This window comes from Mixophyes fleayi, chromosome 4, assembly GCF_038048845.1.
Source record: "Mixophyes fleayi isolate aMixFle1 chromosome 4, aMixFle1.hap1, whole genome shotgun sequence".
Classification (NCBI taxonomy): Eukaryota; Metazoa; Chordata; class Amphibia; order Anura; family Limnodynastidae; genus Mixophyes; species Mixophyes fleayi.
The window spans coordinates 190,995,304-191,018,388 of NC_134405.1; the positions used below are offsets into that span (position 1 = coordinate 190,995,304).

Consider the following 23,085-nt stretch of genomic DNA (forward strand, 5'->3'; position numbering starts at 1 on the left):
TTTTGAATATTTGCAAATGGTAAATGCCCTAAAAATAGGATTTTTTTGCTCCCTGTATAATTAGTTTCTCTGAGTACATTGGGGGACACTGTGACTATGGGGTAAAGCAGGTAGACCTGAAGCTAGGGCACTTTATAGTTTAAAACTATTCAGTGTGTGGCACTTCCCCTATATAGCCTCTTCCATCTGGAGCCAAGTTGAGTTTTATACCAAAGCCCAACAGAGAAGGAAGAACTAACTTGGTATAACAGCAGAACAATCTGAATGAAATATTTAGAATCAAACTGTTAGAGCAAAGGGAGGACACAGTGTCTCCCAATGGACTCAGAGAAATGGATTTTACAGTGAGTATAAAATCCTATTTTCTCTCTCCTGCCATTGGGGGACACTCTGACCATGGGAACATCCCGAAGCTGCCCATGATGGTAGGATTGATATCTGAGATGCAAAGCCCAGCAACCCCCATAAAATTTAGAAAAGGTGTGGACAGAAAATCACATAGCTGAAGATCACTTAGAGTGGCATCGAAGAGGACCCTGAACCAGAAGGTCTGGCCAAAGAGGCAACTGGTATGGAGGACCTTCCCTAGGATGTCAGAGAGCCATGTTCTGTGCAGCCAATCACGAGCCACCAGAATGGTGGCTGCCCTTTCTCTCTTTATTTATTTAATACCAACAGAAGCATTGTGATTGGCAGAACAGATACACCAGATGAAACCTCCACAGAATAGATATGACATGACATCTGTGTACCTTGCACTGGAGTGCCTAGATCTGGTGCAGAACCGATTAACCTTGGAATTTAGGCAAGATGCCATAAAATCTATTTCAGCACAAGACCAACTGAACAAACACTTCCCTGTGAAGGGACCAGTCTCTTGGACGAACCCTGGTTCTGGTTAGATAATCTGCCTCCTCCACCACCAGGATGAAGACAGCACAGATTATGTCCTAGGCAGTAATACCATCTGTCTCCTGCACGGCCAAGGCACTGTGTGTTCTCCCCCTGGTGATTCAGGTATGCTATCGCAGTTGCACTGTCTGCCTGGATTTTCAGGAGCTTTCGAGCCAGAATCACCTGACTCCTTAAGAGCGTCCTGTAAATCACTCTTAGTTCCAAGGCATTGAAGGGCATTAAGGACTCCTGACTAAAGTCCCTGGTACTGGAGAGGAGCTATGACCCTTCCCGACCCAGACAGGCATCAGTGAAAGGTGGACTTGGACCATTTTTAGAATCCAGCCATGTCTCAGCTGGCAGTTTACATTTTGGAGAATGTGCCAAAGCTGAGCAGACGGTGTTGATGCCTTTAATAACAAATCTTAATAACAAGTCCTTCAAATAAAAAGACTTGCCATAATGGTGATAAATTTTGTAAAGTCCCTTGGTGCGGTAGCCAGGCTAAAGGGTAAAATCTTGACACTGATAATGGTCATTTTGTACTGCAAAAACAGAGTAGACACTGATGCCCTTCCCATATAGAAACATGTAAATAAACATCTTTTATGTCTAAGGAGGCAAGAAACACTTTTTTTTTTTCCCCATGCCGATAATCACTGACCGCAATGACTCCATCTTGAAAGATAGTACTTGAATGTCTTTCTTGAGGTGGAACCGGAGCTACCTAAGCCAGAAGCTTCTGGATAGTCTGTCTGATTGTCTGTCTTTTGATACCGCAGGAAGGGAGGCTTGTGGTAAAAAAAATCTGCAAAGAAAGAATCTGACAAGGTCTATAACATAAACTCTTGTGATCACTCCTCATACTCAAGTGTCTGAGGTTGAGGCCAAACATTGGTGCTGTAACTGTTTTTTTCCTCCGGTTGCAATCTGAATTATATGCACCAGATCTGAACCAAAGAGAATAATACCATCAAATGGTAATGACTCAAGAGTTTGTTTGGATTCTGCATCCGCCAACAAGTATCGTAACTACAAAGAACTCCTGGCTACAATTATAAGTGCAAAGAGTTTCACAGAAACTGCATCTAAAGTAGCCTGACCTAAAAAAAAAACAAAAAAACTGCTTCCTAAATATGTTCAGCCAATACAAACATATCAGCTCAATGTCTTTTCTCAATAAGACCGTTTGCCAATTGTACTACCCACTTCTGAATGCCCTTGTTTACCCAGGCCAAAAGCATAATTTATCTAAATAAACATCCTGCCACAACATATGTGGTTCAAAGAAGTCAAATGTTTTGTCTGTGATATCCCGAAGCACAACTGCACCCTGCATCAGTAAAACAGTGACTTTACATAAGTGGGCACTAGGAGGATCTACTGTTGGAGAATTTTCCCATCTAACACACACTTCTGATGGTAAGGGGTAAAGTACTCTGAACTTCCCCGGCATCTGTAATTTTTTTATCTGTTTTTTGCCACGCCTCAGAAAGCTGAGGAGATAGTGGGAAACAAACTTTTTCTTTCTTCTGATGTCTGAAAAGAGAAAATCAGAAAGATTCTTTTTAAATAAAAGTTGTTGGTTTTTTTGTAGTTTTGTTTTAAAAAACTGAAAAAATAAACAAGAAAAATAAAAACATGTGAAAAACATAGGGCAGGAGCCCTATTCCGAAGACACCCTACTCCAAAGGGCACTTATATTAAACAGATGTTGGCTTCAGATGGAAGGGGCTATATAGGGAAGGTGCTATACACTGAATAATATTATTGAAGTGCCACAGCTCCAGGTTCACCTGCTATATCCATACTTGCCTACTTTTTAAATCTGTACTCTGGGAGATCGTAGTACAGACAATGTGACATGGTAGGAGGGGGTGTGAAGACATAGTTTTTTCACTATAGTGATTTAAGCGATTAAGCCCCCCCCCCCGCTATGAATTTCGGCATTTTACAGGTTCCGGGAGGTTTGCCTATTCTTCAGGGAGTCCGGCAGAACTCCCCAAAGTTCGGGAAACTCACGGAAATTCCGGGATAGTAGGCAAGTATGCTATACCCCATAGTATAGCTATACCTCATGGGCAGCACAGTGGCTTAGTAGTTAGCACTTCTGTCTCACAGCACAGAGGTCATGAGTTTGATTCCCGACCATGGCCTTATCTTTGTGGAGTTTATATGTTCTCCCTGTTTTTGCGTGGGTTTCCTCCGGGTGCTCCAGTTTCCTCCCACACACCAAAAACATACTAGTAGGTTAATTGGCTGCTATCAAATTGACCCTAGTCTGTGTGTGTGTGTGTGTGTGTGTGTTTGTTAGGGAATTTAGACTGTAAGCTCCAATGGGGCAGGAACTGATGTGAGTGAGTGGCGCTATATAAATAAATGGTGATGATGATGGTCACAGTGTCCAACAATAGCAAGAAAGAGAGGTGAATTTTCAGAGTGATCTAATTTATAAACATGAATAACAAATGTAATTTTATCCTGCTTACCAGTAACCAATGGAAGGTCAATATTAAAAAAGTATATTAATAATAAGCTTTGTATTGAGAGCTATCAATCCATGCAACACTGTCCTCTCACTCTGTTTCTTGCCCTTCATATCTTTCTCCTTCTCTTTTGGATAATAAGGTTGGGAGACCGTGTACATAGGAGGTGGCGGCGGTGTATCTTGTAAAATGGATATGGGGCTATAATTTCCTCTTTGTCTGCTCTATTGTCTGCTCTCTCTTCAGTGGGCAGACAGAAATTTAATAGGTGACATCTCATATTTTAACTAAAATGGCATTCTAGCAAACTGTGCCTTACATCTGAAATGTTAATTTCAGCCGTTTAGCATCTTTTGATAATTTATGTAGTCCTTACATCTTTGGTTTCTCTGCCAAATTGTTTGGTTTTGAACTTTTCTTCAATATGAAATGTGAAAGGATGCTGTCATCTGTTCTGTATAAAATAACACATTCAGTCTGACTTTGAAAATCAACAGTGAAATTCAAGGTTGTTTGTGTCAATCCTGCTCCTATTTTACAGCAGTGAACACAACCCCGAGCAGTTGGAGCCTGGACAGTGGGAAAGAAGCCAAAAATATGTCAGAGAGTGGAAGGCTCATAACTCCTCCTGTACCACCCAGACACACTCAGGCTGGTATGTCTGATCTACCCAAACTTTTCCCACTTTACTTTAATTCTAAATAAGTTCAAACTAACTTCATGCTTTGTAGTTTTATTGACATTTGTTTAGAAGACTTAATTGAAACAACATTTGCAATTAGGCATTTAGTTCCCACAACTTAAGGGCAAATTGTCAGTATACAATAAAGAGGAAAGCTATGCTCTGCAGTTCATTACTTGCCGCTATGAGTAGGGTTCTCATGTGCTCTGGTTTTCCCAGGACATTCCCTTTCTTTACACTCACAATATTTAAGTGTCAATGCTTTTATTATTAGTGACGTTTATATAGGGCCTTGTTTTGCACAAGCTGTGTCATAACATAAGATGCAAGGGGATGCACCTAAACTAACAAGAGAAGTTGTCCTAGATTAATGTTTTACTTGCTCGGGGCCTAAAAGGAAGTATGGGGTAAGATTTTATGCCCTAACCAAACTTCAGGTTTCATGGCTATCCGTTTTTTTTGGAAAGCTGAACTATAAAATACCATCAAAGGATCTGAAATTTACTGAAGATGACACTGATCCATTGTTAAGGGTGGAGGTGTCACTGTTTAAAACTCATGTCCAGCATTTTCCATGTTAAAGGAGAATTTGTTTGAAATCTTTGTTTTAAGCTCCAATCTTAGTTATATACTGCTCCAACTAGAAGACCAACACATTTACACTAAGAATGTTTCTTAGAGACATTTTATGGCTTAAGGAATAGTTAAGAGAACTCCACAAATGCAGCAAAAGTTATTTGCAGATTATTTTATTGTAAATTAGGGCATAATATTAAAAATAAACGGATATTAGCTTGGGTTATTATTTGTAGAAGATTAATCATTTTGAAACATTCCCAAGGATCTGAATGCAGAATTATTTACTGTTTGAAATTTTTTTACGTAAATATATAGCAACTCATGGTTTGAAAAACACGCTTTGGGGCGTATTCAATTGTTAGCGTTAACGCTAACAAACGAGCGCTCGAAAAATCTTAGCGTTAATACGGTAATTACTCGCAGAATTTCAGCTTGCTGCTCCCTGAGCCGCGAGCTGAAATTCTGCGAGTAAACTACCGTATTAACGCTTTTTGCGCGCAATATTACCGTATAAACAGTAATATTTTTTGAGCGCTCGTTTTTCAGCGTTAACGCTCACAATTGAATACGCCCCTTTAAGTGATATAATGAAAATGTTTGCAGCATCAGCTGTCAGTTAAACCTTGCACAATTTGTGCATCTCATCAGTTTAGAAACCCAATAGCATAGAGATAGACTTCTAGCCTTCCAACTGTGCCGATATAGTGGAATAGTCTGTGTCACGTTTGTCCCGACTCACAGGAAGTTGGAAGGTATGTCCTTGTTCACCATGGTGAACAGGTGCCACGGGCACCAGAGACAGGTGTTTCTGCTGCCCGCGGCAATTGAAGGATGATTTTAGTGGAGGAGAGGGGTGTTCTAGTTCTAATCCACACCTATTGTACTTGATCACACCCTCTAACCTGATGCGGTCACATGACATTCCAGAGCTGTGTCTCTGTTTACATATTTCCAGTGTTGGGAGTCATAGTTTAGGTGCTTAATTAAATACCCTGCCTTAATGTATGTGATAATGCCAAGAAGCTAGAACTTTGAAAATCTCAACCACACTTTAATGGATTTCTTTACATCATCATAGCAAAGCAATGCTAACTCTGGGTGACTAATCCACTGTGTTACCTGTGGTATAGTATACTGATAAATATTTACCAAGGCTAAAATGAACATATTAATTTGTGAAACTGATTATTGTCCACTTGTTTCTATGTAGAAATTCCGAATTTAACTTTTAATAATGCTTAAAGTGTGTGTATATATATATATATATATATATATATATATATATATATAGCGTGTACTGCAAGGTTTCCCAAACCCAGTCCTCACAGCCCCCTAACAGTACATGTTTTCCATATCTCCTTGCTGGAGCACAGGTGTATTCATTACTGACTAACACATTGTAACAGATTCACAGGTGGTCCTAATTATGTAATTTGTCACCTGGAAAACCTGCACTGTTAGGGGCTATGAGGACTGGGCTTGGGAAACCTTGATGTACAGTATATGTAAAATCAATAGCTAACTCTGTTTTTCCTGATTTTAGCGTCTCCATCTAGAAATGCAGCTGCAGTGTCTCCTTGTCTTATGGGACGATCCCCAATGAAGGTAAATGGTTTTTTTGTCATTATATCTATTAGTACATAAGTTTTGTTGGCTTGTAGTAACAGCAGGAGCTACTAGACAGGTTAACTTGGAAAATTAGGACACATACACACAGGCTTTTATCAATGTCCCTGAGGACTGGTGTTGTGCGCTGAGTTCACTGCTACATGGTGATTGCAGCTTAAGTGAATGAAAATTCACTTATATTTTCATTACGTAATAACCCATGTTTGATCCCTCATCAGTTTGAACATGTAACAAACAGCGTTAATTGACTTGTCCATATGGAATAGTGTGTATTAAGGATGTATTCTCCCAGGGGCCTAACCAATATATATGGTTACATGTGCTCAGTCTGCTTTCACTATTTGTATATAATTCATTCTGTAGCCCCTGATGAACATGTATTATCCATATAAACTATAATACTGTAATATTCACCTGTTATGGTATAAATCTGTAAACCTTTGGTGAATACATCCTTAATATATATAATATTTGATATTTATTTTCCCAAACCATATGGTATGGAAAAATATGTAACAGAAAATAATAAAAATAAATAACCAGCAGAGGGCACACTTACATTACAGATAATGTGTATTTCATTCTGGCTCTGAAGCCTGACACTGTTTATTGTGGGGGGCAAAAATAATAAAGTGACTAAACAAACCTGCTTTATTTTGAGCTAAATGAATAAGGCTGGTCAACTATTTTTGTCTGATCTGAAAAACAAGGATTATATTTGCTGGCACTACATAAGAACAATTATTTACTTTGCTGCTAGAGATAGAAGAGGAATACAATTGCCTGAAATAAATGTGTTGATTTATTCTGGAAATGATTATTAAGTATGAGGATTGTTGACACTATTCTTCAGCACCAGGCTTTCTTTTTTATAATGGTTTTTTTTTTAAAAAAAGATTTTTTTTTAAATTTAAGGTGAGTTACTATTATGCTCCACATTGATATGGATACAAATGGAGCTTTGTTCTAGAAAATAGCAGCACTAAACATGTTATCTAGCTGAGCTGACATGAAGAATAGAACAGCCCATGTGTTAAAACTGAAAAAGCTATGATGGCTTAAATGTAGTTTTAAAACAAAATGTTAATGTTTGTAATCATTGATGAGCCAGTGACTTGTATAAAGTTGTGTGTGTTATATTTGTATAATCAGTGTAAACTGATGGATAATGAATGACACTTAGGGCAAGATTTACTAAGCTGCGGGTTTGAAAAAGTGGGGATGTTGCCTATAGCAACCAATCAGATTCTAGCTTTCATTTATTTAGTACCTTCTACAAAATGACAGCTAGAATCTGATTGGTTGCTATAGGCAACATCTCCACTTTTTCAAACCCGAAGCTTAGTAAATCTAGCCCTTAGCCTTGTAAGGCACAAGCCTGTGCTTCTATATGGTCACTAAACTACCCTATATTTTATACTAGCTTGAGCAGTAATCCTTATGTAAGGTATTAACCATAACAACATAATTATCAAGAGGAAACATGACTGAGTGATGGCATCATCATTAGGATTTCATATAGAATGAGATTCCATGATACAACCATTTACAGCAACATAGAAACAAGTGGGAAGATGCAGACACCTATTTGCAGCACCGGTTTTGGTTCCTGGTGGGAGAGTGTCACAGAACAAGTTACTAATCTCTGGTAAATCAATGTTCGGAGGCAACAATGGGATGTTCTCTCACATCTTTGTGTCAGACTGTCTCACAGCTCTTATCCATGATGACTGCTTTTTAAGTGTTTACATATGTGGTATCTGGGTTTTACTGTTAAAAAAAAAAAGAAAAGATTCTAGTCTAGTGGATTTTCACACCCGAAAAGGATGTTTTTGGTTGACGCTATTAAAATTACAGTATATAGTGATAAGTAATATAGCTTGGCAAAATATATACAGCATGTGTTGCATGCAATTTTGAAGTCACTAGAGATACTTGAAAGTGCCTACAAATGTACTGTGTACTGTATACATGCACTTGACTTGTCATCTTACCTTATTACAGTTACAGAACTCCTTGGTGACTAGTTAATATACTTAGATTGTATGCTAAAAATACATTACTGTATACCATGCTTCTCTCCCTCCAGGTATTGTTTGTGACATAGTGGATTTATTAATCTTTGTTCCTCATCTTTCAGGGCTCAATGCAGTCATTTACTCCATCTCCTGTGGATTGCCATCCATCAAGTCTGATGTCTAATTCCCCAGTCTTGTCAGGGAGCTGCAGTAGTGGCATTTCTTCCCTAAGTCGATGCAGCATTTCAGAGATGTCAGGTTTTGAGAGTCAAATCTTTGAGCAAACAGGATCCGTTTCTAGTTATGGTATATCGGAGGAACCAACCAGGAAGGACAATAAAACGCCACCTCCTTACAGCGTGTATGAACGGACTTTAAGGCGCCCTGTACCAATACCTCAGTGTCTTTCAATACCTGCCCCTAATGACCCTCCAGCTTTACCACCCAAACCAGGCCCAGTACGTCCAACTAGTCTGGAAAATGGCAAAAGGACCGATCCTCTAACACGCCCAAGACCTTTTCCCCGGAAAGTGTCTCAGTTGTAACTTGCTTTTAAATTTTCATGCTGTTAATGAACAATATTGTTCATTTTTAAAACACTTAACCTCTAGGGGTTCTGTGAGGAAATGAAACTGCAGGAGGGGTATAAACACTTAATGAAAGTGTGGGCACTTTAATTGTTTACTATTTGATTCCCTTAATTAAGGAAGTGAAGTATTTTGTTTTGTATTATTATTTTGCACATTATTATGGAAGTATTAATTCATGATTAACTTGACAAGGCACTTTTGATCACATACAGATTTAAATCACAGACATTCTCTTAGAATGCGCTGTTTCTGGAATAAAATTCAATATTATGTTGTTTTAAACTTATTCTCTCTCTGTCTCGCTCTCTCTCACTTTCTCTTGTTCTCTCTCTCTCTCGTTTTTATTTGCTAAGTAGATTGTGTTTTGCTTTTCTTTTTAAAAAATAATTGCTCGGTTGCTTTTAACTACTAATGATTACACTAGCCAACAATTTGTTCTATGTACTAACTTCAAATTTATATTGAATTTGTTCTGGTTAGTATATTTTTGAGTTTATTTTAAAAAAATGTTTTTTTTTTTCTAAATGAATAAGGGATGTTAACTTACATATGTACAATGTATACAATGTTTTGCTCCATTGCAGTAATTTATCTTCCTTATTTTATGCATTTTGTATATGCAGAGGAATTGTTGTTGCTTCATAAACTCAAGGGTGAAGTCTCCGAATTACATACATTAAGAGGTGTTTCATTGGTCAGAGCAGAGAAGCACTCTATACTAGATGCTTGTCTTTGTGCTGATCTCAGTGCACTTACTTTTTATTTATTTTACACATATTCACTTGTCTTTCTTGCAACACACCGATCAATTTATGAAGGGTGGTAATACATGGGTTGCTTTAGTGGTTTAGTAATTCTTTTTTTTTCTTTATTTTGCTTGATTTTTTGGGGGGTTTTATGTTTAAAATCGTTGAGTTCAGATGTAGTTCTAAACAATGGGTCAGATTTAGATTGGTCTCTCACAAAATAACCCACTTATATTTTTGGGGACTGACACTACTCCTGCAGATCCAAGTGATCTTTTTTTCTCCCAGAAATTGATTGGCTAGGTTAACGCCCTATTACCTAGAGTCATTTCTGTTCCATAATATAGACTCTCCTCTCATATGGCTTATTGAAGCAAGTGGCCGGAATGTTTAGTTAAAATAGAGATTTCATCATAGACAAAATGAGGGTCATATACTGATCACATAACTTTCATAGCGCCTCTACATTTGCACTTTTTAACAGGCTTGTGTACTTAAGTGCATGCCCCTTTCCATAGTCATCTGCTGTTTTGCAGAATGCCGTAAAAGTTTAGTGAATAAAGTATGCACATTTATGTATGCATAATCTATTACTGTAAAAATATCATCACTCAGTGCTAGTTACTATAGCATTAAGCCTTCCATCTCCTTAATATAAACTTGGTGCACGTTGAAACTTAATTATTTTCCTGTTTAAATCGGGTCTCTTTGCTGATGGATTTTGCAGTCCTTAAAGCCCTTAAACATGCCTTCAAATATATGCAATATCCAACCTTAAACAGCTCCCATAAATATCTCATTTTTGCAGAATGCTGAATGCTGTTTTGTGTCAAGCCCGTTGCAGTAAAGAATATTTTTCTTCGCACCCAGGTGTGCCAAACAGATTTTCACATTACTTGATGGCCCTCATTAAAACGCACGTGTGGTCCATAGACCTATGTGCATATTCCATAAATCCATAAATCCTGTTTGTAACATCTAATGCAATGCAGGGGGCTTTTTTTGTTTTTTGTTTTTGTTTTTTTAACTCAGCATTTGTGTTTGAGTTTTTTTTTTGTTTGTTGCTACATTCATTATTTCTTTCCATGGTTTTGTTGTAGGAATATTTATTCTTTACTCTAAATCAGATCCATTGTTAAAAGTGCCTTGCATTGGACCACTATTTTCATCCCTAACATTTCTAGAATTTGTTTTAATGTTTTCTATCAAAACAATATGGCAGTTGCTGGATTATTATAATCCTAGTTCATTGTATTTTGTTATGCACTAAGCAATATAAGTAACTGCTCATATGTCACCACATTGTTTTGAGTAATTGGATTTTATATGCCCCCCTATAAAGAAATGTAATGTAAAAGACTTGTTTTTTTTTTTTTCATACCACAAAACAGAAGCCAGGTACACCACACCATCTGGATGCCAATTTCAAAACTGCAACCTTATAGAGGCTTTAGTAATTACAAAAACATAGATAGGGATTTTATACCCATTTGGTTCTTAGAATAATATATTATGAACACATCAATGTGTAACGGGAGCAACATGTTTGTCATAAATGTTCACACGTACACCCATGGATGCCAATCATACATGTCAGGTGCTGTCACAGCAAAACAATTACAATTAAAACAACAGTATATACAATTTTATTTTTAACTACTAAAAGTGACCTACATAAAATACAGACTTTGTCTAGGGAAAATCATGCATCTGGTGTGAAATAATGGCAGATTAATTCTGAATTACTGCAAAACTAAAAACCATTTTACAGTTTTCGCAAAAACTCAACATCATATCACCATATATAATGTGTAAAATTCATAATTTGCGCTGAAGAAAATTTAACAAAAAACTTAAACCACGGGAGCAAAATGCACCCCCCCCCCCGCCCCCCAAGCAAGCTGTATGTGTTGAAATGCCAGTGTACGTTATATGTAGACTTAAATCAACACTGTTCTGCATGGTGCTGTAGGTATGTATGCAATGTGGTTGTAGAAATGGACACCTAATAAGAAAATGGTATATGAGAACAACTAGAATGTAAAATTAATTTATTACTGTATGGTTTATTTACCCCAGTTATTTCTATACGTATGCATTGGTAAAACAGACATTAATATTCAGAGAACTTTATTTCTCTACAAATTTATTTTTACCAATATGACTTTGATATCATGTATAGGTGCAACAGTGCCCTCTTGTGGCCATGTTATCACAATTGTCAAAGTGATGGCTTGACTTTACAAAAGCAATAATATATGAAAATGCCTGTCAGACCTGGAAATACATTGGCTTAAATTGTTTAATATGCACTTGATGTTATAATACAGTACATGTAAATGTGATTAATAAACTGAGTGACATAAATCCATTCATAATAATGCAACAGTACCTCCTCCCTACCCCTCTCCTCTTTCTTACCCAAGTCACCATTATACTTGCATTCATTGTTGAAGGCAATTACATGTTTCTCCTTTTAAAATAGCGTCTCTTAGGCCACTGATGACTTGGCACATTTCACAACAGCACACTGAGCCTGGACCACATCATCCTCCATCTCTGTTCATCATTTCTTTATTTCTACACAAAATAACTACTGCATAATGCAATAGACATTCACTTTCTATTAATTACTGCTTTCAAACTGATCAAACATTAGAGAAGAAGAAAACTATCCCTAACAATGCAATTTTTCAACCACAGACACTTGTGCAGATGTAATGTGCCTTTTCAGCTTCTGTGCTGTCTCATCATCATTCTTCCTGGAATTATGGGCATTGTAGATCTATTTTACTGTGTTACTTTTATGTTCCTACCAAAAGACCTACCACCTGTTCTAGCACATAATTCTACATCCTCACCCCCAACTGAGCACCTTACACAATGGCTTTCATCATTCACACGCTTGCTGTTTATGGCAATTTTCGAAATAGTTATGCATTTAAACTCTCCCTTCAGAAAAACAAGATGAAGTATTTCACTTTTTTTTGCTGGGAAGCTGATTTTTTGGTAAAGTGTGTATTTTGTTATTACACACAGTCTGGTTGAAAGAGAATCACCATTTTTTAATATATTTTCCCAAGAAAAAATGTTAGCAGGTGATTAATTACATTTTTAGTAAATGTTCAAGTATTTTTGTACATAACTTGTTAACTTAATATCTTATTAAGATATTACACTTTAAGAGCAGGCACGCACATGCAGTATGATTGTGATAATTATGCCAAATAATTTATGTATTAAAAAAACCTATTTGTACATACGTGCTTTTTAAATAATTCAGCCATATTGACTTTACAGTTTTGAATGTCAGAAGAAAATATATGGTAAAAAATATTTATGTTTTAGTAAAAAATATTAAAGAATGATAGTAATGTTAGCTTTGTATCGGGCAATTTTGTAGTTTGGAATTTTTAGAACTGGTTGTGGCTTTGGAATATAACATACGGTGTTGTGTTTTTAACATACTTTAGCAGATAACAAGAGGCAACAAGAATATATGTTTGTATGCATATGTTTGCATATACATAGACTTGTATAAAGATGCATTGCCTTCAGTTTAAATTTTGGCATTATGGCATAACAGATTTCTCTGAATTTTCTGTGTAGTTATTTTGTTGTACAGTGTTTTACCGCAATATTAAACAGTGGTTTTTTTTCCTGCAGCCATTTTCTATTTTTGGCAACTAGCAGAATTGTTAAATTTGATATATGGGTGTATTACTGGCCTCATGTATGCAGAATAACTATTATGATGGTCTCTAAAGCAGATGTTCATATTAGTTGGTGCAACAATGGATTAAAGTACAATAAAATTACTTGAGTAATTATGTTGTGTTTGTTTCATTTTTCTAAAGTTGTGTAAACTATGGGCAAGATATGTATAAAGTGTGTATTTTATTTTTTTAAACAAATTTTGCCTGTTATTTATCTAAAGGGTGAATATTGATATTAGCATTGATTAATTGCAGTTAATGGGATCTTAACCAATTATGATGCATCCTATCTGCAAAGTTTAACACAGGGGCAGGGATTAGGTTCTCTGTTCCCTCTAAAATGTGCAAACATACACATACACAAAAAGTGTCAGCAATATTATATGACTTGCATTGTATTTGCCTCAATTAAATACAGTGCACAAATAACTCTGATTAAGCACAATATGCATGTTATAGGCATATGGGCAATCAACATGTAGAGAGAACATATATGATTATAGGAATCATTTCATTATGAAGTGAAGCCAAGGCCTGTGTTGTCCAAGAATGAAAATTTCTGCCTTTCAGACCAACTCCAGTTCTGTGTGCTGGATTTACATTTCAGTATCTGTTATTCTTATTATCCAAGGAGACTGCTAATATAATTTTTATATTACAGTAGGGGAACATTATTCCTTATAGTAGTCTAAGTTTGTATTTGAAACACGGCAAGAGACTCAAATCCTGGTGGTAACTTCACTGAAAGGTATGAGTTCAATCCAGAGCCGGATTAAGCCAATGTATGCCGCTGAGCTAAGAGGCCACCAGTAATTTGTAAAGGTCCCCCTCAGCCCCAGTGTATCCTTCCGCTCCCCCTATACATAGAAACTTACCTGGTCCTCTAAGCTGCAGGCTCCAGGCAGCACCTCTTCTTTCTTCTTGCCCTGCTGTCAGTGCGGGTGCGGTGCGCGCTGGTCAGTGAGGCACTGACAGCAGGGCAGCTAACTGCATCAGATTTACTGTTGGCTGCACCTGTCTAACTTGAATGAATGGGACCCGATCGCCGGCATTAAGTAAAATATTTTGCTAGGGCTGCCCGAGGCTCCCCTGGGCTATAGCCCAGAAAGAGCAATATGTTAATCCGGCTCTGGTTCAATCACAACATACTTTCAGACTGATCATGTGCAATAATTGCTGTGAAATGTATATGATGAATTTGATAAATATTGTACCATCTAACTGCATTTTATTTCGGACAAAGTGTCCTTCTGTAAATCAACTGGAAAATTAGTGTGAGCAGTAGTATTCGATTATTATTGCGGGGTGAAGTGGGTCCTGTTTGGATGAGGGATTTACAAAGATAGAAATTCTGGTGTAATGGAAAGCTGGGTGATCTCATAATCCTGCTCTTGTCCCTAAAATAATATCTAGCAAGTGTCTCTAGTGGACCAGAAGAGAATGTTGGAGTTGTACCACTGAACACAAGAGAAATGTAACCCCCCAGCAAAAGCTCATGTTCAAGAACACTTACAGTACTATTGTGCCAGTTCTGGTAAAATTAATTGAATCCTCTTATGGAGTAGTAAATTTGTTATTTAGAACATTTACTTATCTAGTCTGGTGCGACAGCCTCTTCTCTCTTCAGTTGTTAAAACATATTTAACTTATTCATAAACATTCATATTCACTGCTATAGTTGAGTCTAAAATATGACAAGGATTATGACAGGGCCCTTATGGGCCAATACAATTCTGCACAAATGATCTGTGGTACATCACCATGATGTCCAGCTGTGCACATTTCTGGGTACCATGGTTTCCCAACATCACAGATTTTCCTACACTAGAGGGTGCAAGGAAAAAACTGTAATGCTGCATTTGTGACCATTCCAGAGGTACTCTGCGGGACATTATGAGACCGACCCGATTCTACTCAGAGGGTTAGTGTATGAGCTTGGGACAAATAGTTCCTAACAGTAGGTGATGGTTTCTGTTAGGGGATATACTGGCTAGAGCAGGGTTTCCCAAACCCAGTCCTCAGGGCTCCCCAGCAGTGCAGATTTTCCGGATCACATGTGACATAATTAGGACCACCTGTGGATCTGTTACAATGTGTCAGTCAGTAATGAATACACCTGTGCTCCAGCAAGGAGATATGGAAAACCTGCACTGTTGGGGAGCCCTGAGGACTGGGTTTGGGAAACCCTGGGCTAGAGGAATGATGTTGTGCTGCGACAAAAGATGGCTTCTTGAAACTTAGCAGCAGACAGGGACTAAAGACAGAGTCACAGTACTGAACTGGCAAAGTGATGTGCAGGATAATATGGAGATACACGCTGTAGCAGAAAATCTCTGGCAGTAGACAGTCACTGGTAATGAAGAAGTATCTCTGACACTGATTCACAATAGCAAACAGTCTCTGGTATAAATGATGTTCACTTGAGGTAAGTATACAGACAGGCTGATGGTAACAGCCCAAAAAGAAGAAACAGTTATGCACTCGGAAAGAATAGCAGTACTACTGACACAGGCCCAGAGCCCCTCAGTGTGGATGGAAGAAGTGTTGAACAGAGAGCAAGTATGTAGTAGAGCTACCCGTGAGTAGCATTCTGCAGATGGAGGCCCCCACTGATTACAGTGGTTCATAAACCACTGTAATCAGAAGCCAGATTCAAGAATCTGTACGAATGGAGATGCAGAGCCAGGTGTCAGGAGCCAGAGGTCACCATAATACAGCACCAAAGGTCAAGAATCAACTGGTGCATACTGTACAGACCACAAAGCTAGCAAGTAAAAGCAATCACCAGCAATATGAAGCTGGACAGGCAAGTACCTCCCTCAGACACACCCCCAGGAAGATTGGGGAGGGGGCACACCTCCAACAGTAACTTATCCGCTGATCGCCCCCCAGATGTCAGGAAAGTGACCTTGATGAACCAGAACACTGTGAACATAGCTGGGAACAGGGCAAAAGCAATTATATGCAATAAAATTGTCCAAGTGTTTGAGAATCCTACAGAAACTTATCTAATATTTTAGTTCGTTTGAACGATACAGCAATTTTCATCTAGCAGCTATTGAAAAACACTCACCGGTTTGGAACAATCATATGCCAATACTGAAACCAAGAGATCTCAGGGGTTCTTAAATCAGTAAAGCCCTAGGCCTAGATGGATTACACGAGACATTACACAACCATTAGTGACCTGTTATTACATCATATGGTACCATTGGTTGCATACTATATTTGATGCACTTTTATTTCATGGTGGCTCCCAAACCTTGTAGAAAATACCACTCGCTGTGCCAATTATAGGCCTATATAATTTTCAATTCTAAACTGACATTTTTCAACTTCGGAAACTAGTTAGCAAAGTGACTTGCTATTCATAATGAAAAAGTGAGTTTATTAAATTTTAACAAGCTAGTAATGATACTTGAACTATTGATTTAATTGGCATATTAAGTCAACCAAAAGTCTCAGCATTAATTTTGAATTTGAACTCTGAAAAAAACTATTTTCCCACAGCAGCTGTTAAATGTATTAATCCTATGTCTGCACGTTCAATAGGACACACAGGGGACTATATTAATAATTTAGAATGTTTGTCACTGTAAAGAGACACAGAATGAGGAAGTTGGCCATGTAGTGTCGAAGGCACAAGATAGACATAGTGAAATCATATATAGTAAAATCTATGTTTTTTCTGGCTACAAGCAAGTTTTTTGTGCACAATGTTTTCATAAATGTCCACCAGTTCAAGCGCTTAGTTTTGAGCATTATAACTTTCAATAGTAAAAGTAAAAAATACCACACATTGTAGTTTTCATATTATCCTCTGAGATTTCAGCCTTCAGCTTCAAGGGCATCCAAGTAGTACCTAATAATCCAACATGAAAATACATAGGGTAAAGCCATATTTCACTGCAAAGGTAGAAAATGTATGGTGATGAAAAATCTGTCTGACAACACTTGTGATTATAAAAGGCTTATAACACACAGTGAAATATAACCCTGTCATTTATAAATCTGCAGGTAAAGTGATTGGAAAACAGCAGTATATGCATACAACTATATATTACATAAACAAATTTTATTCTCTGTCAAAATAAATTACCATTTATTGACTCTCATCCTATCCAAACAGTTAGCTCTTGTCAGTGTAGGGGGTAGTCTGCCGTATATATTGTAAAATCTTTAATCTATGGGTTTGTTTTATCTATATACAATTAATATTTTATATATATTTTTTATTCACCAGGATAAAATTGTAATAGCAAAAGACCAGAATACTCGTCATAAAACAGGTCTTTGAAAGAATACTACAATAAAACAGTAAAATCCATTTTTCTCTGATAAACTCTATCTAGGTCTGAGGTAATCGCTGATGCAAACTCACGTATCTGATACTTCATACAACTGAGAAATTAATTAAAGGTTGTAAAAGGGAAATCTAAGAAATGGCGATAGAAGATCCTGCAGAACACATCATATGAGAAATAATATTAATAATTTAGTCATAGGGGGATACCACAACTTTTATCAAGAAATAGGCGTATAATTTATTTAGAAAATTCCCCCAGCACACTGCTATGAAGTAATAAAAGAGCTGCCATTCTACTTGCCACGTCACAGCGCTTCTGCTAATAGGGTGGTCCTAACGCTAAACAATGAGCCCCTATATATTGTGTCATGCATTCATGTGTTTGTAAATTGAGAACTAACTTACTAAAAGGTACCCCATGAGCCTCCAAATGGCAATAGATGACCAGCACTCCCCATCAGCTACTGATACCAGAACATGCCTCCAGGGCCACCAAAGAGGAATTTGGAGCCCTTCCCTCCACATAGTAGGAGAAGGAATGTGTACCGAAGAGGGCGTGGTCAACATGGTGTGGCTGCGCCTCTTTAGACATGGCATATGTATTAAAATGGTGTTGTTCTCACATACTATACCTGTTATTGGCAGAACGCGTTGTGAACTTCAACACCTTGTGCTTCAGGGGTCTGAATGGATTTGATATTACCAAAGAGGATAGTGGTTAGAACAATGAGTATACAATAATAATCCTCTGCATAGGAGGTATGTCTTACCTGTTTAGAAGTTCTAGGTATTTCCTGTAAAAAAAAAAAGAAAGAAAAGAAAATACAAATAAATACAACTAGATACATTTTTTGTTGTCAATATTTCTAACTACAATTTTAAAAGAGCAGAACCTATATACATCTCCCATAACTTCACATTTAGGGGCAGATTCAATTCTAAAGAACAACGTGGGCTGCACATTATTACCATTACTATGGTAATTTTAACGTGGATAGCAGAGATCAGCGTAGTAACAGTAATAATGCACAGAACTGCCTCTTAATGTAGTTTGCTGCTTTGTTTTTGGTAGACTCTTGTTAATGACCAAATTTATATCATTCCACCATGTAAAACAACATTCTTTTGGATCTCTCTGCAGCATGGTTCTTTGAAAGTGGTAGTTTAATTTTCTAAAAGTCTTCATTTGTTTATTTTTTTTAAAAAAACCTTCACATTATGCAGAAATTAATAAACTTGTTGGCATCATTATGTGTTTGTGTGTGGTCCAATCATTTGTTCATCCTAAACAGCCCCTTTCTCCTTCTGTGAACAATTATAGCAGGAATTATCACAAAGCCGATAAATGTTCTGTGATGTACTTGATATTTCTCTTTTAATCATAGCTTGCAGCCAGTATTTTTGCTAAAGTGTGGATTAAGCTACTTACAGCTGTACAGAACTCTATTCAAATGGTCACAACTGTAGTTTAAGAACAAATGTGGGGGAGAAAGAAGCATGACTAACCAAATTGCTGCTAAGATATTATTGTGTTAGGGATTTTTACATTACAAGCTGCACAAGAAAAGCTGCAGTACTGTTTAAATGAAAGTGCATACTTGCATGACAGAATATATTATTGGCACTTTGTCATTGACGATTTTGCCCAGCCATGGTTAGTCATAAGATTAGCAAATAAGAATTACTGTAATCTGGATTTTTATGATATACTGTGCTTGGAAATTGGTGGCTTGTTATAAATTTTTGTAACTGATAATCACTCTCCCTGTATATGCATAGGTTTCCTCTGGGTGCTTTAGTTTCCTCCCATAGTGCAAAAATGTCCTGGTAGGTTAATTGGCTTCTCACTAAATTGACCCTAGTATGAGTGTAAATTGGAAACTCATTTGTGTGCATTGAAGTGAATGAATAGACATTCTCTGATTGCAAAGCACTATGGTAAATGTTGAGGTTTTATAAATAAAGGATAATGTTCTGGAACTATCACACAGCAGATAATTTGGGTATTAATAGCTCCTTCTTGTATAGACTAAAAGCAACATTTTGATCAATCGGTGAGCGTAGCATCTACTGACTTGGGATAATGATAATTAGAAAATACTCTCTCCATCACAGAAGACTTGTTAAAGGATAAAAGTGCATGTAACTAATTCATATATGGAAATAAACATGGGTAAGGAAAGTCAAATTTACTATAGATCGTAAATGTCACCTTGGAGCTGTTCCATGACCATATAAAATCACTCATCCACAAGAATGGATGCATTCATTCAAAACATGCTGACTCTATATAAACTGTTGTGACCAGTGTATTGTATATAGAATTAAAAAAATCCCTATAACATAGTTATATATGAGAAGTTAGGAATATCATTTAAGTAGCTCTAGCTTTCTAAGTAATCCCAAATCCTTATATAGTGCTAACAATTTCACACTGTTTTAATGAAGCTCTTAACAACTAAGTTGGTCCATCAAGTCTTAGGGGTATATTTACTAAGTGGCGATTCTGATGAACCGCTGATTCTTGGCGCTTTGATGCCATTTTTTAAAAAAAACAATGGGCTTTGTCTTGAATAAAAATGCCATTAATTAATATACCCCTTAAAGACTTCATATACTGTGTGATTCTGCTGGACAAGAAGACCTCCACTGTTGCAAATTGCAGATTATATAGACCCAATGTGGCTGCCAATCCCGGTCAACATCACATTTTTTTTCTTTTCAATGCAAATCATGACTGGAGGAAATTGCAGATGGACAATATGCTCTTTGTTAGGCGTTCATCATCTTTGTCATCAATTTGGCAAAATTGGGATTTGTAATTTTCTGTCAGCACCCTTCCGAGTTATAAATTACATTGCGTTAAGATAAGTGCAATCTGGTTTGTCAGGTATGGTTTCATATCATATTCATTTAGTCTAATAATTATATCAACAGAGCATACTACACACTAACACAGATTGATGTTTAATTGTCTTGTGAGAACTATTATACCTAATATAGAAATTTTCTTTTCTCTTCAAACTCTATGGCAGTCATTCAGTGGGAAGGTTTCCTTTCTAATTTAGGTAGGGGCAGGCTAAAAATGCCCCTAGACAGTATATAAAGCAGCCTACTTTTTTTTGGTTCTAACAATAGGTAGGTCAGGTAGTAATATTTGGTCTGCACATGTGTACATTCAGCATCATACGTCACAGGGTGAAAGGATGGAGACCAGACTGAAAGAGGTCTTGGTAACACTCTAAAGTGTTCCCTACCCTAGGAAACATTTCTCCTCAGCAGTTTGGTGTGCAGCAATCAGATCTGGCAGCAGAAGTGCACCCTCACCTGGTAAGCCCATAAGTCAAGCGTGCTTGTTTCTTTATGCATAAATACTTTGTTACAAGCCTGCGTCACGGCAGTCATAGCAACAGCCGGGACGTCACTTCCGGTTTCTAGGTCCTGACCGTCACTGTGGCAATGGCCGGGATGCTCTCATTGACAGCTCTGGATCCCGGCATTAGAGGCAGCCAGGCGCAGGTGCTGTATAAATTAATTATATTTCTACAGCTTCAGTTGGTTGATTAAAGTAATTCAGCACCTTAGATCTGTCTGGGCAGTCTAGGTATTTAAGGTAGGCAATGCTTAGCCTCCTTGCCGGTTATAGCGTTCAGTTCCCTGGCTGTTGAGCTGCTCCTGTACTTTGTGCCTGTACTTCTGGATAGACCCTTCTGTGTATGACCCTCAGCTTGTTTATTGGACTGTGATTCATTGTTGTTGACCCTGACTTCTGCCTGTGACTCAGATATCCTGTCATTCTGCTGGACCTAATCCTTTGCCTGGACCTCACCTCGCTGCCTTCTTGTGTCCTATGACCTGGGCCTTTCTCTGACTTCACTTATCTTCTGTTGTCATCCCCTTGCCCGTGCTATGGTTATATCCATAAGCTTGTACTACGCAGAGCATAAGACCTGGGGGCATCTGAGTACCTGTGAGCGCAACAAGCTCTACAGGAAAGGCGGCTGCTAAAGACCTCTACCACCTGTTCTACAAGCTTATGTCAATCGCCGTTAGCCATGACATTACAACCAGCCAGTGAAGAATCTGGAAGAACTCACTTCCGTGGATAAAAGCAGGACAAATCCTTCTTGTGAGGATTCCACCCTTAGCTGAGATGGCAGTTACCCTCTGTGGGATTCAACTCACTTGGGTAGACCAGAATATATCCAAAATAAGGTTTTATTACAACACCACAAGACGTTCACAAGATACAGGGTAACTGGTAGCATGTATCCTTCAGCAGCCTCTTGCAGTAAGCACTCCAAAATAATATTCTCAGTCGCTTTCAGAGTCTTATCCTCCCGCGATATTACCAATACCGATTAGCTAGACAGTTATGGTGTCACCCAGCCTGGGTTACTGGCTCACACAGACCCTGTCCTGGTAGGGTTTCCTCCAGCGGCACCACGATGCCTGGTCCAGAGTCCTTTTCGCTGATGTATTGTACACCAGGATCCTCCAAGCTAGAATAGTTCTCTTGGCATTCTGCTCTCCTTATATTCCTGGCTGCATACAGAAGGAGTAGGGTCAAATGTCTCAATCCTCCCCTTTACAGCAGGGGTCTAACAGTAGACACTTATCTGTTAGACATACTGTCTCTGTTACCTTGATTATACAATGAAATGGCTTGACTCAATTAGCTATTTGACTGAAGACACTAAACAAAGGGTTACACTATAACATTAAGGAATGACACTTCAAGAACAACAAGACATTTGACACATGGCATCTGTAACATTACACATTCTGAGTCTGTGATATATTTTGATATATTTATATTGATACATATTAATACATTTCCCAATGCTTTTTCAGCCAGTATATTACTGTGGAGGCACATTGCATATCATCTAGAAGTTCTAACCTAATTAACTATCAGATTACCTGTTGACCTAGCTAATTAACTTGGGCTGCCAGCTAATTAACTCAGACATTGTTCTGATTGCAAACCAAATCTAAGCTGCACCTCCTAAAAATCGACATTTGAGACAAATGGTAATTACATTAGCTAACACAAGCAAAATGACTTCTGCTGTCCTGTTATTTTCACACAGTATAGCATATTTCTAATATGTACAATATAGCAGGTAATAGCAAGGGCAAAATTTACCTAATAACATATAAAAATAATACACATAATACACCGATGCTCTGGTGTATATACTTAGACTGGGCCATGGATTAAAAAGTACATTAAACCGTAAGGAATGGGTAATGAATAAAAAGTTCTCAGTCCAGTAGCACCCCATTTCTTGACACTTCTCCAGCCCAGGTGCTGGCTGGCCAGATTCAAACCTTATCCCAGATGGTCCAAGGTCTGTCGCACCGCTTATCTGTACAAGAGAGAGTCACCAGAACCTCACAGGCCACTCCGGCACCTACTGTTGAGCCCAAGTTGAA

At 37.8% G+C, this 23,085-nt stretch overlaps 1 protein-coding gene and 1 long non-coding RNA gene across 3 annotated transcripts in view; one reads left to right on the forward strand and one right to left on the reverse strand.

Annotated features, from left to right (window-relative positions):
* DOCK4 (dedicator of cytokinesis 4) overlaps window positions 1-13,452 on the forward strand; it is a 276,189-nt gene extending 262,737 nt beyond the window's left edge. For both annotated transcript variants that reach the window (XM_075209020.1, XM_075209021.1), the window contains 3 exons: window positions 3,922-4,035; window positions 6,185-6,246; window positions 8,411-13,452. In XM_075209020.1, the coding sequence (XP_075065121.1) occupies window positions 3,922-4,035; window positions 6,185-6,246; window positions 8,411-8,833 (599 nt within the window). In that variant the 3' untranslated portion in view covers window positions 8,834-13,452. The remainder of the gene's footprint in view (window positions 1-3,921; window positions 4,036-6,184; window positions 6,247-8,410) is intronic.
* Window positions 13,453-17,119: 3,667 nt separating this feature from the next.
* LOC142150038 (uncharacterized) overlaps window positions 17,120-23,085 on the reverse strand; it is a 75,788-nt gene continuing 69,822 nt past the window's right edge. Inside the window, exons 2-3 of the long non-coding RNA XR_012690983.1 lie at window positions 18,417-18,440; window positions 17,120-17,202 (exon numbers count right to left, since the gene is read on the reverse strand). This is a non-coding gene — a long non-coding RNA (uncharacterized LOC142150038). The remainder of the gene's footprint in view (window positions 17,203-18,416; window positions 18,441-23,085) is intronic.